This window comes from Myotis davidii, unplaced genomic scaffold, assembly GCF_000327345.1.
Source record: "Myotis davidii unplaced genomic scaffold, ASM32734v1 scaffold9, whole genome shotgun sequence".
In the NCBI taxonomy this organism is placed as follows: domain Eukaryota; kingdom Metazoa; phylum Chordata; class Mammalia; order Chiroptera; family Vespertilionidae; genus Myotis; species Myotis davidii.
Window position 1 is genome coordinate 937,681 of NW_006299435.1, and position 11,914 is coordinate 949,594.

Below are 11,914 nucleotides of genomic sequence, written 5' to 3' on the forward strand. Positions count from 1 at the left end.
CCCCGCTCTGGGTCCCCCGGGCTGCGTCTGGGAGGACGGCCGTTGGGAACAGATCGGAACTGGGGGGATCTCTTTGAGTGGACGCCCGCCTTCAGCCTTCCTCGTGCCTCGCGGGCTGAGAAGCGGAGGGCGCGGGGGTCGGGTGTTTCGGGCGCGGGGAAGAGAAAGGGAAAGGGGCGTAGATGAAAGGTTATCTGCCAGGATGTCTTAGCTTTCTCCTTTGTCCTCTTCCCTTCCTCTCCACCTTCCTGCGTTATCCTCCCACCACCCCAAATGCCCCCTTTTCCGGAAGCGGCAGCTCTGCGCCCTTGGAGGGAGCCAACCCCGTTGGTGTCTGCAAACAGATGCAGGGTGTGAGCGTACAGATGTAGAGATACGGCCCCGGACCTCTTTGCGCAAGGTCTGGCATGGTATTTTCCGCTCACTTCACCTGGGGCCCAAAACTTCTCCGTCTATCTCGCAGGCGCTCGGTAATCCCGGAGTTGCGCAAATGTGTCTCAATCCTGAGAGGCCCTGCAGGTGACCTCAGCCAAATGGTGAGCTCCGGAGCGGCGCCTTCATCCAGCATTTGCTAGGCACCCTGAGGTGCCCGTGCATACTGGGTGGTTTACAATTACTCATCGTGATGTCCCCACCCTAGCACAAGGTCATCCAAGTGACAAAAAAGATGCGCGGTGAATGTCGAATGATTACCTGAGTATCAGCCACTTAACCCTGGGAAGAACTTCCTTACTGTTTCTTCATAATCGAGTGAAGATTGATTTAGTATCTGCAATACTTAACCTCTGAGGGGAGGGGGAGAGGATAGGCATTAAAATATCTGTGGAACCATTTCTGGAGTTCTTCCCTTGTCCACACCCACCTTCCCACCCCTTGGCAACTGAATGTTCATTTGAATGGTGCTTTCTGGCAAAATTCCAAACTCCAGCGTTGTGCACTTGTGATGGCACTGAATCAGATTAGTGTCTGCAAGGTTAATGTACCCCCAGGCGCTAACCTTAGTAAATGGTGAGGCCTATTTAGAAATAGCTGAGGCCCAGGGGTTCAACTTAATTTAGACACAGGTAACTAAGAAGAACAAGGATGAGCCACAGTTCCACAGTCAACTCTCCAGTGTGCTTTCTCCATTGAAATACATATATTCCAGTGAAATGACAGTGCATATTCTGAATGCTAATTGCAACAAAACAGTGATTCAAGCTAGAGCAAGAGAGTTATCTGGAGGACAGCCTTCTGGCAACTTCCAGCATCTGCAGTGGCATCAAATTCAGAGGTTAAAATGAAAAGCACCTCTGGCAGCAGAGAAGCAGGCTCTGAATATTAGGTAACAAGAAAACTAATAACTGAAAAAGATTGAAGGCCTGGAGATTATACCCAGTGGGCTAAGGTTGGTTGGTTTGCCATTAGGAATAGATCTAGTTCTCTGCTCAACACCATAACTAAGAAACAAACAACTGTCTCACATGAGCTGAATAAAGAACACTGTATTTTTTTAAAATATATTTTATTGATTTTTTTACGGAGACGGGGGAGAGAGAGAGAGAGAGAGTTAGAAACATCAATCAGCTGCCTCATGCACACCCCCACCTGGGGATGTGCCCGCAACCAAGGCACATGCCCTTGACCAGAATCGAACCAGGGACCCTTCAGTCTTCAGTGCAATGCTCTATCCACTGAGCCAAACCAGTCAGGGCAAGAACACTATATTTAAAAAACTATAGTGCCCAGGGTCCCAGGTTCGGTTCTGGTCAAGAGCATGTACCTGGTTGCAGGCTTCATCCATCCCCAGGCTCCATCCCTGGCCCTCAGGCGAGCGGTGATGTGTTGGGAGACAGCCAATTCATGGATGTTTCTCTCTGTCCCTTCCCGCCCCTTCCACTCACTAAAAATGAATGGAAAAATATCCTTGGGTGAGGATTAATAACAACAACGAAACTTGTTTATGGGTCAGATTCAGCCACCAGTCTATCTTACCTGATGTGGCCTAACCCAGACAGGGCTGGAACCGCTGCTTTGATTGGTGGGATGTGTAGGGAGCGGCTCTAGGGACAAGCCTCAGCTGACCTGTGGCAGGGCCACAAACAAGTCCCAGCCTGGAGAGCAGAGCTGTCCTAGCATAATTAAGCCTGACCTTGTAGCCCTCCCTAGTTCCTTCCTAAGTAGCTAATGGGCTGTGGGAGGTGCAGCAAGTGCTGCCAAAACAAGGACATTTGTATACATGTTAATCTACCCTTGTTTTAATCAGACTATAAAATAAAGCATCGGCTTGCAGGCTGGGTCTTTTGTGTCCTCATCCAGGCGTGGGAGATCCACCGAGCCCCAGCTGTATTCCCTTGCCTGTCTTTTCTTCAATCCTTCACCGCCCCTTCTCAGGTTCACCCTTGGCCGAGCTGGCGGGTCTCCAGAGCCTCTTCTCTGGCTCTGGAATGGGTTCTCTTTGGTTTGGGCCCTCTGGCTTCTTTATAAGAGGAATGTACGTCCATCTCTTGTCCCCAAAGATTTCACCAGGTCTTCAGAACTTTCTATACTAACCATCTTTCAAGCATCCTGGACCTCTCAAGCTCAGGAATTTGTGAAAGTGCTGGCTTCTGTACCCATGTGTTGCCTGCAGCATGAGCCATTTGTGAAGTCTGGTTCTACCTTAAGGAGAAACTTGGTTTCCTTTTGCAAAGCTCTAAATTCATAGCCTTGTCAGAAATTGGCCCACAGGAGCCTGCCTCCACATCTTGTCATTTCTACTGGACCCAGGAGAAAAATGGCTTTTCCTATTCCAATGGGCCATCTTTCCCTGGGACACCTGCCCCTGAGTTCCTGCTTCAGATCTGAAGGGCACTTGCAGATCATTGATATATTCTCAAATTCATGACCAAGCTGTGGAAACAATTTAAGTTTCCATCAACAGATGAATAGATTAAGAAAATGTGTATACATACAATGGAATATTATTCAACCTTTAAAAGGAAGGAAATCTGCCCTAGCCAGTTATGCTCAGTGGATAGAGCATCGGCCTGCAGACCAAAGGGTCCGGGTTCGATCCTGATCAAGGGCACGTACTTTGGTTGTAGGCTCCTTCCTAGCCCAGACTCTGGTCGGAGCGTATGCAGGAGGCAACCAATCAATTTGTTTCTTTCACATCGATGTTTCTCTGTCTTTCCCCTCTCTCTTCCACTCTCTCGAAAAAAAGATAAATGGAAAAATATCCTAGGGTGAGGATTAACAAAAAATAAATGAATAAACAAATAAATAAAAGGAAGGAAGGAAATCCTTCTATTTGTGACAACATTAATGAGCCTGGAGGACATAGAAAGAAAACTACTGCATGATTCCACATATAGGAGGTTACCTAAAATAGTCAAACTCATAGAAGCAGAGAATAGGATGGTGGTTGCCAGGTGCTAGGGGAGGGGTGGGGGCAAGGAAATGGGAAGTTGTTATTCAATGAGTATAACGTTTCAGTTATGCAAGATGAATAATTTCTAGAGCTCTGCTGTACAACATGTGCCTACAGTTAACAATATGGTATTGTGTACTTCAAAATTTTTCTTAACAAATCTCATGTTAAGCGTTCTTTCAGAGAGAGAGAGAGAGAGAGAAAGGGAGAAGAAGAAGGAGGAAGAGGAGGAGGAGGAGGGAGAAGGGAAGAAGGAAGAAGAGGAAGGGATGGAGAGGGGGAAGGAGGGAGAGGGAGAGACAGAGCTCGGGAGGTATTGGATATATCTATTGCCTTGAATGTAGTGATAGTGTAGTATCACTGGGGCTTGCATATGTCCAAACTCATCAAATGGTACACATTAAATATGTGCAGCTATTTGTATATGTTATACTTCAATAAAGCTTTTTTTAAAAAACACAAAACTAATGAATGAGCCTCAGCCAGGTGACTCAGTTGGTTAGTGACATTCAGATACACCAACAAGCAACAATGAATGTATAAATAAGTGGAACAACAAATTGATGTTTCTCTCTTCCTCCCTCCCTCTCTAAAAGTCAATCAATAAATAAAATTTTTAAACTAATGGAAGGCCTACTCTCTCTTACTTAGTATGTAGAAGTTATGTAATGAATTCCTGAGTTTACAAAGGTAAGTAGCCTTCCATCTCTCAGGAGCATCTAAGGGAGGTACTCGATTGCACTGAAGTTCATCAACTTGGTTTGGAGGGATACAGGAAAGACGTGAGGGAAAAGTCAAGATGGCCAAGAACATGAGAATAAATGAAAACAAGGTCTTGGACCAGGATGATACTAGTAGGAAAGGAAAATAAAATAAAGCAATAATTATGAGGATACAATTCTGTTAGTACCTCGAGGTTAGCTTGGTGGTTAAGTCTACAGATTGCAATTAAAGCCTCCTCAGTTTAGCCCAGCCAGTGTGTCTTGGTGGTTGAGCATTGACCTATGAACCAGGAGGTCACAGTTCAATTCCCGGTCAGGGTACATACCCAGGTTGTTGGCAAGAGATCCAGTAGGGGGCATGCAGGAGGCAAATGATCAATGAGTCTCTCATTATTGATGTTTCTATCTCTCTCTCTTAAATAAATAAAAATACATACATTTATACCCTCCTAGGTTTAAATCCTGCTTCTGCCACTTACTAGCTTAACTTCCCTGTGCTGCTGAGTGCCCAGGCTAGAAAATGGGGCTAAATAATAGCAACTTCCTCATTAGGGTAGTTCAGAATGTTAAATCTGAATACATGTAAAATATTTAGAACAATATCTGACACATAGCTTAATGTTCTATGTGTTTTAGATAGTAGCAGTAGTATAGTTATTGTTATTCTTACTATTAAGAAGAACTTAAGGATGGTGCTGAACCACATTTCCTAAAAATAAAACCCAATGGGGGGAAAAAATTAGTTCCTGAAAGTGGATTGAAGTAGGAGAAAAGACAGAAACTATGCAAATATAAAAAACTATACAAGTAGAAAAACATATTACAGTGTGCTTGGCATGGGGAATAAGAAGGGCATATGATAAGTAGATGGAGCTAGGAAAGACCTAAGCAGTTAAGCTGCATAAAAAATATATCACATTACTCAGAGAATTTCTTTCTGAGCACAGTCTTTGCCTGAATAAGTTTATGTGTAAAGCTGATGAAGTTGGGCTATTGTAAAGAGGCTTCTACTCAGCAAATACCAGTGAATCAAGTTCCCACCTATCCTTTCTCAAACTTTAGCAGAATGAAGACAAGTTAACTACTAATATATTAAATCTGTGAGTTTTCATAAAATAGAATAGCAGTTGGAAACTTTTTATTACTCTAGAACTTTTAAAGATTTTATACATTTGCTTATTGCCAGATAACGTGATACAATGAAGCGATGAACGTTTTCTTTCTTGTTTGTACTATCTTTTTAAAATTTAAATTTAAAAGCATGTTAGAATTCTGAGCTTACCCGGGAATATTAAAACTACTCTGTTGCTTTTAAACAATAATGGAGATCAACATTAAAGGAGTCAGTTTCCTACCTTCCAATGTTCAGAGTAAACATTTACTAAAGCCCACATGCAAAACAACAGAAGAGGTAAAAGGTACTGGCTTGCACTGGGTTCATCAGCTCTGAGATCACGATGGTTTAGAAGGATTCAGGGGGAATACAGGAGTGAAAGGTCAAGATGTGCAAGAACACAAGAATGCCGAAACCGGTTTGGCTCAGTGGATAGAGCGTCGGCTTGCAGACTGAAGGGTCCCAGGTTCAATTCCGGTCAAGGGCATGTACCTGGGTTGTGGGCACATCCCCAGTGGGGAGTGTGCAGGAGGCAGCTGATCGATGTTTCTAACTCTATCCCTCTCCCTTCCTCTCTGTAAAAAAATCAATAAAATATATTTTTTAAAAAAAAGAGAGAACACAAGAAAGATGTGCTGGCCCTCACTGGTTTGGCTCAGTAGATAGAGCATCAACCTGCAGACTGAAGGGTCCTGGGTTCGATTCTGGTCAAGGGCACATGTCTGGGTTACAGGCTCGATCCCCATTGGGTGGCGTGCAGGAAGCAGCTGATCAATGACCCTCTCTCTCATCATTGATGTTTCTATCTCTCCCTCTCCCTTCCTCTCTGAAATCAATAAAAATATTTTTTTGAAAGAAAAGAATGAAGTGCTGGGGTGGAGGCTGTGTTACCTTTTCGTTTGCTAACTGATTTTTCATAAAGGCAACTGTTTGACACTTTCCTGAAGACCACGCGGATACATAAGAACACAAGGGCTGGGCGCGAAGAAGGCTAGGACATGGTGTAAGCCCACGTGAAGCTCTCAGACTAATGGAGGAGGCAGGTTAAAAAAAGCAATACTGTCAGCATAATACTCTGTAAAAACATAGAGGTATAGAGAGGGTGCTTTGGGTTCCCTCACTAATGGATCCTATAAACTAGCATAGCATTCTGATACCGAAACAATACTTTCCACCTTGTTTATACATCTAAAAACGTTCCTGTCAAGATCTGTACAAATATCAAACATTATGTAGGACTTTTATACTTAGAGAAGCACTTATCTCCTGATAATTAAAAAACATGTAAGCTTTGCAGCTAGTCCTTTCACACACACACACACACACACACACACACACACACACACACCTTGAAATGATTGTAAAATAATCCTCATGCCCCATGAAAAAATGTGAACAAGTAAGGCTGAAGAGCAAATGCAAACTGAAAAGTAGATGGAAGTGATCTAGAGTAGTGATATCGAATGAAACGAAGAGTAGATGGGAAAAGGCTGGTTTACCTTTTCTTTCGCTAACTGACGTTTCATAAAGACGATTATTTTATAGTTTTCCGAAAACAACTGTACGGCTACATAAGCTTTATTCTTCCCTCATGAAAAGGGTTGGGGTGGGGGAGGAATCTGTTTTATAATTGTGAATAAGTCTTCCATGCTGATTATAAAAATGGAGAACCAATACACATCATCTACTCCACCCAAGAAAAAAAGGGGAGGGAGGACTTAGAAATCAGCTGATTTGGGGTTTGGTTTGGTTTGCAAAAAAAAAAAAAAAATGAATTTCAATGTCACAGCTGAAGTCATCACCCACTTAGCCTCAGGCCCCGTGGCATCTGAGTCTGCATGAGCGCTCCGCAGACCGCTGGCATGAACAGATATGACATCCAAATAACTGATTCCATAGGGAGAGCCTGAGTCAGCACGCAGCAGTTAATATTTGGGGCATTTGTTTGAAAAGCCAGGGAAGTATACGGCATATTGGGAAAGTGTCCATATCTTTTGTTTTATAATGGTTTGGTGCTGACAACATGAAACATCAGTTATTTGGAGACTCCATGTATACCAAATGCCCCATTCCGCAAGGTGCCAGATAGTAGAGCTAACAGAGAAAAGAAAAATAAAAGTCTTGGAGTACAATTTAGTTACTGTAAAAACCTTTATCATATATCCCTATGGCACACATTCTAGGAAAAATTATTACCATCGGCCTTAAAAATCACATAGGCTATATTCTAGAATCTCAGCAAAGAGGAATGATGGCATCAAATTCTGAATTTATAGTAAAATAACGTTAAATGTGCTGAACCCGTGTGTGAAGCATGGATTTTAAGATCAAGTTAAACATTTGCTATTTGCTTTATAGCTACTTCTCCCCGTGCTGCTGTGGCTTTCCCGACAGACCGGTCCTCTGCCGTGGCAGGCTTGTTTATCAAGGGACCGAAAGTCTCTTAGGCCACAGACACACATTCTGACCTCATTTCTGACCTTCCTGGGCAAGAAGGAGAGCATAATGGCACATTGAGCAAAGACATTAGAATTTGAGACCATCTCTCAAATAATTTTTTTGAAAGTCATGTTCCCAGGGTGAGGATCAGCCCTCACTTCTTTCAATCACTTAACAACGTTTTTGGATGCCTAGTATGTTTCAGACAACGTGCTGAGTGTCGGCAATATTCGTTTCCTTGAGAAATCCATACAGGTGTCCTTTTGTTCCTCAACCAGATCGTTATTAAATGTATGGTGCTGTTCCAAACACTAGACATAGAATGGAAAATAAAATACTCTTCCTGCCCAAGAGGAGCTCAGTTTTCAGCTGAAGTGAAACATGGTGCAGAAACTGCTTCACTTCAGGGGGACACGCTCCCAGACGGGGCTAAGCATAGGGTCCTGGGGGACACCCAGCCCAGCCCCGCGGCCAGGACTGCTTTCTCAAGGCGACATGTTAGCTGAGACCTGAAAGGGAGTGAGTGGGGGTTCTGGTGGAGCTCTAGGCAGAGGAAGGAGGTGGCAGTACAGAGTCCTAGAGCCAGAGAGAGCTTAGCACATTCAGGGACCGCCAGTCATTCAGAATGAATGAATGCAGGAAGTGGTAAAAGAAAATGAGACTGCGGCGGAAAGCACCGGCAAGCTTCAGAGTGCCTCCTGGGCTGAGCTGAGGCATCTGACCTTTATCTGACAGCAGGTTTCCCCAGAGTGTGGCTGGGTAATAAACAAGAGGATTTTAGGTGGCACACAGTCCGGTGGTTTCTATTTGGGTAGTGAATGGACTTAATATGCACTAGAAAAATATATAACTCATGCGTCTAACATATTACTTCTCTTACATTATTGCTTAAGATGAGGCTGAGTGACAAAAGTGTTTCGATTTACAAACAAAAATTGAATATGTTATATTATAGCTGGTACATGAACAGCCATAAATGACTGATGTTTGGGAAAAACTGCCTGAGACTAACAGATCGCCACTGAAGGACTTTTGCAGGGAAGTAACATGACAAGACTTCTGAGTCAGTAAGAACACTCTGGCTGTGGAGGATGCATTAGAGCAGTGTTTGTCAAACTTCTGGTTAAGTCCCATTAGTGGATGCTCAAATCAAATTTAAAGTTTACTTAAATGGCAGAGGTTTGGTTTTTTTTAATGAAACATAATAGGATATAATAAATAATATTCGGCAACTTCACACATAATCAGCACCACACATAATAATACTTTTTTAAAATATATTTTTTATTGATTTCAGAGAGGAGGGAGAAGGAGAGAGAGAGAAACATCAATGATGAGAGAGAATCATTGATAGGCTGCCTCCTGCATGGCCCCCACTAGGAACTGAACTCGCAACCGGGAATTGAACCTTGACCTCCTGATTCATAGGTTGACTCTCAGCCAGCTGGGAAATATTTTTAATTATATATGTATACATTCATGAGGGTGAGCCTTTTTCTAAAAAAATATATTTTTATTGATTTTTTACAGAGAGGAAGGGAGAGGTATAGAGAGTTAGAAACATCGATGAGAGACACCGATCAGCTGCCTCCTGCACAGCCCCTACTGGGGATGTGCTCGCAACCAAGGTACAGGCCCTTGACCGGAATCGAACCTGGGACCCTTGAGTTCGAAGGCCGACGCTCTATCCACTGAGCCAAACCAGTTAGGGCAAGGGCATGAGGGTGAGTCTTTACTGGATCACAGTGTTAAATGTTTTTCTTCCTGTAGGTCAAGGTTAAAAAAAAGTTTAGAAGTCACTGGAGGCTGTTGCAGGACATTGTTCCTTCATTCAACTACTATTTGTTGAGTACATATTATGTGAAAGTTGTTGAGGATAGATATTGGTGAAGTGAAGAAACAATGAATAAGTAACCAAATAAATAATAACACTATTTAAGAGATGGTAAGTTTTTATTTTATTTTAAATTTTTTATTGATTATTACATATGTGTCCTTATCCCCACATTACCCCCATCCCCCCACTCATGCCCTCACCCCCCTCTTGTCTGTATCCATCGGTTAGGCCTATATCAGTGATGGTGAACCTTTTGAGCTCGGCGTGTCAGCATTTTGAAAAACCCTAACTTAACTCTGGTGCCGTGTCACAAATAGAAATTTTTTGATATTTGCAACTATAGTAAAACAAAGATTTATATATTTTTTCCAAGTTTGAATTTTATTGTAAAGAGTCCTTTTAATGCACTCATACATCCTGGAAAAATAAGGTAACAAATACTATATATAGCATATAAAGCAGTGATTTTTTTAAAAAATGAGTCCACACAGTAACTGGTTAAAGAAATGGGATTCTCCAGGGCCTTAGAGAATTTGAAGTGGCACCTTCGGTGATCTAAGAAACCAATCATAGTCTCATGGTTTTCCTTTTGGCTCAAGATTAGTAGTTAAGTCACCACCACCTGTTTTAAGAGGTAGAATATATGCTTTTTACTAGTCCACCATTTACTGGTCAGGCTGGCCTCAAAAGACTCTCCCTCTTCAGCCCATCTGTCTCTGTGATGGCCACAGAGCTCCATGCCCCAGGCAGCAAGACTCCCTGACCTCTATTTAAGATCCATGAACCGGATATCCATGATGAGAAGGAAGTTCTTGGGCAGTGGACGGGGGGCTGGAGAGAGAACAGTAAACACTTGATGCTCCAGGTCCACACTGGTCACCACGATGAAACCGGCCACACTGGTCTCAGAGAGGTTCTCCTCCGTGCCCTCAGTGGTGCAGACACTCAGGAGGTGGTGCGCCATATCTCGGCCAGGGGTGACAGGTACTAGCTTCAGCTGATTGTCCTCCTGAGACATGCCCAAAGGCAAACAGGAGTCTGGAACGGTGGGTGCCCCAACTTTGTAGATTTTCACATCTGAAAATTTGACATGGAAGGCATGGGGATAAAAGCAGCCCCGGAATCCATAGAAATACTCACGGATACGCTTATCCCTACATTCCCGCCGGAAATCCTTGGAGCGCTCCACCACACCCCCTGATTTAGGGAGCAGTACAGTACGCACAAAGTGGGGCAAGTCCCGTTTCAGTTCATTGTAAAGTCGTTCTTGATCCAGAACCACAACCACATCGACCTCAAAGGCTGAAGCTGCATGCACCAGGGCCTGGTAACCGGAGCCCTTGACCCAGCCACAGGTGTCAATGACACAGCCACTCACAGAAGCCCTTCGGTTCACTTCACACCTTTGGTTGAACACATCTGCTAGACGAGATGTAATCTTATTATAAAGCTTGATGTTGGTGCCAGGAGTGGTGGAGCCAAAATGATATACCAGAGGGGCCTGGATGGAGAATCCTTGTTCAACATTTGCCGGCCGCTCAATGTAGAGGGCCCCCATGGTACCAGGGATAGACACAGAGCCCTGGCCCACATCCAGCTCCACGTAAGTGGGACGGCGGCCCAAACGCACTGCGTAGTTGAGCAGCAGGCGGCACACTGTGGATTTGCCCACATCGGTGGGGCCCACTACCATCACCCGGGGGCCTCGCTCTTCTTCCTTCTCCGCCTGCCTCCGCATCTGCTCCAACGCTGTATGAGTGTTGAGGTAAAGCAACATAGTGGTGTCCTTGGAGACATAAGCCACCTCGGTGCGGCCACTCAGCTGTACCAAACAGCCGTGCCAAGTGAAAACAGCTACCTTGGCACCAGCATCAAAGGTGAATTTCTTGTTCCGGGTCAGCTCGGTGCCAAAGACTTCTGCCATGCCAGCCAGCAGCTCCAACTGAACTGACTGAGACGCTTCCACCTCAAAGCGAAGTTCCGTTTCTCGCTCTAGTTCAAATTTAGTTGTTGGCTTCTTGTCATCATTGGTCTCCTCGCCCATCTTTTCTGTGTAGCTGCTGTGCCTGGTTCCTGGAGCCTCTGCCTTGGGGCCTCTGCTGTCGGTGATGGTTGCTCAGCAGCCCTCCCTCCCCAACCCTCAATAGATTTAATTTTTAAAAAATTTGGTAGTTTATAAAATTGTTGGGGTCCAACCCCAGCAGGTCCAGGGGTTCCCAAAGGTGTGGACAGAGTCGGCGAAGGAGGAATGACATGGAGACAGCGTTCAGTTGAGCAGCAGCCTAGCCAGGTTCTCTAGCCACAATCTCCAGCCAAGTTCTGTGTCCATGTTCTCTTGCTAGGTTCTCCAGCCAGGTTCTCCAGGTTCTCCAGCCAGGTTCTGTAGCCATGTTCTCTCGCTAGGTTCTCCA

At 44.3% G+C, this 11,914-nt stretch overlaps 1 protein-coding gene across 1 annotated transcript in view; it reads right to left on the bottom strand.

The window, feature by feature from the left end:
- Positions 1-9,920: 9,920 nt before the first annotated feature.
- Positions 9,921-11,914, bottom strand: part of LOC102772253 (polyribonucleotide 5'-hydroxyl-kinase Clp1-like) — a 20,130-nt gene continuing 18,136 nt past the window's right edge. Inside the window, exon 2 of the mRNA XM_006775005.2 lies at positions 9,921-11,642. Within this exon, the coding sequence (XP_006775068.1) occupies positions 10,270-11,547 (1,278 nt within the window). The 5' untranslated portion in view covers positions 11,548-11,642 and the 3' untranslated portion in view covers positions 9,921-10,269. The remainder of the gene's footprint in view (positions 11,643-11,914) is intronic.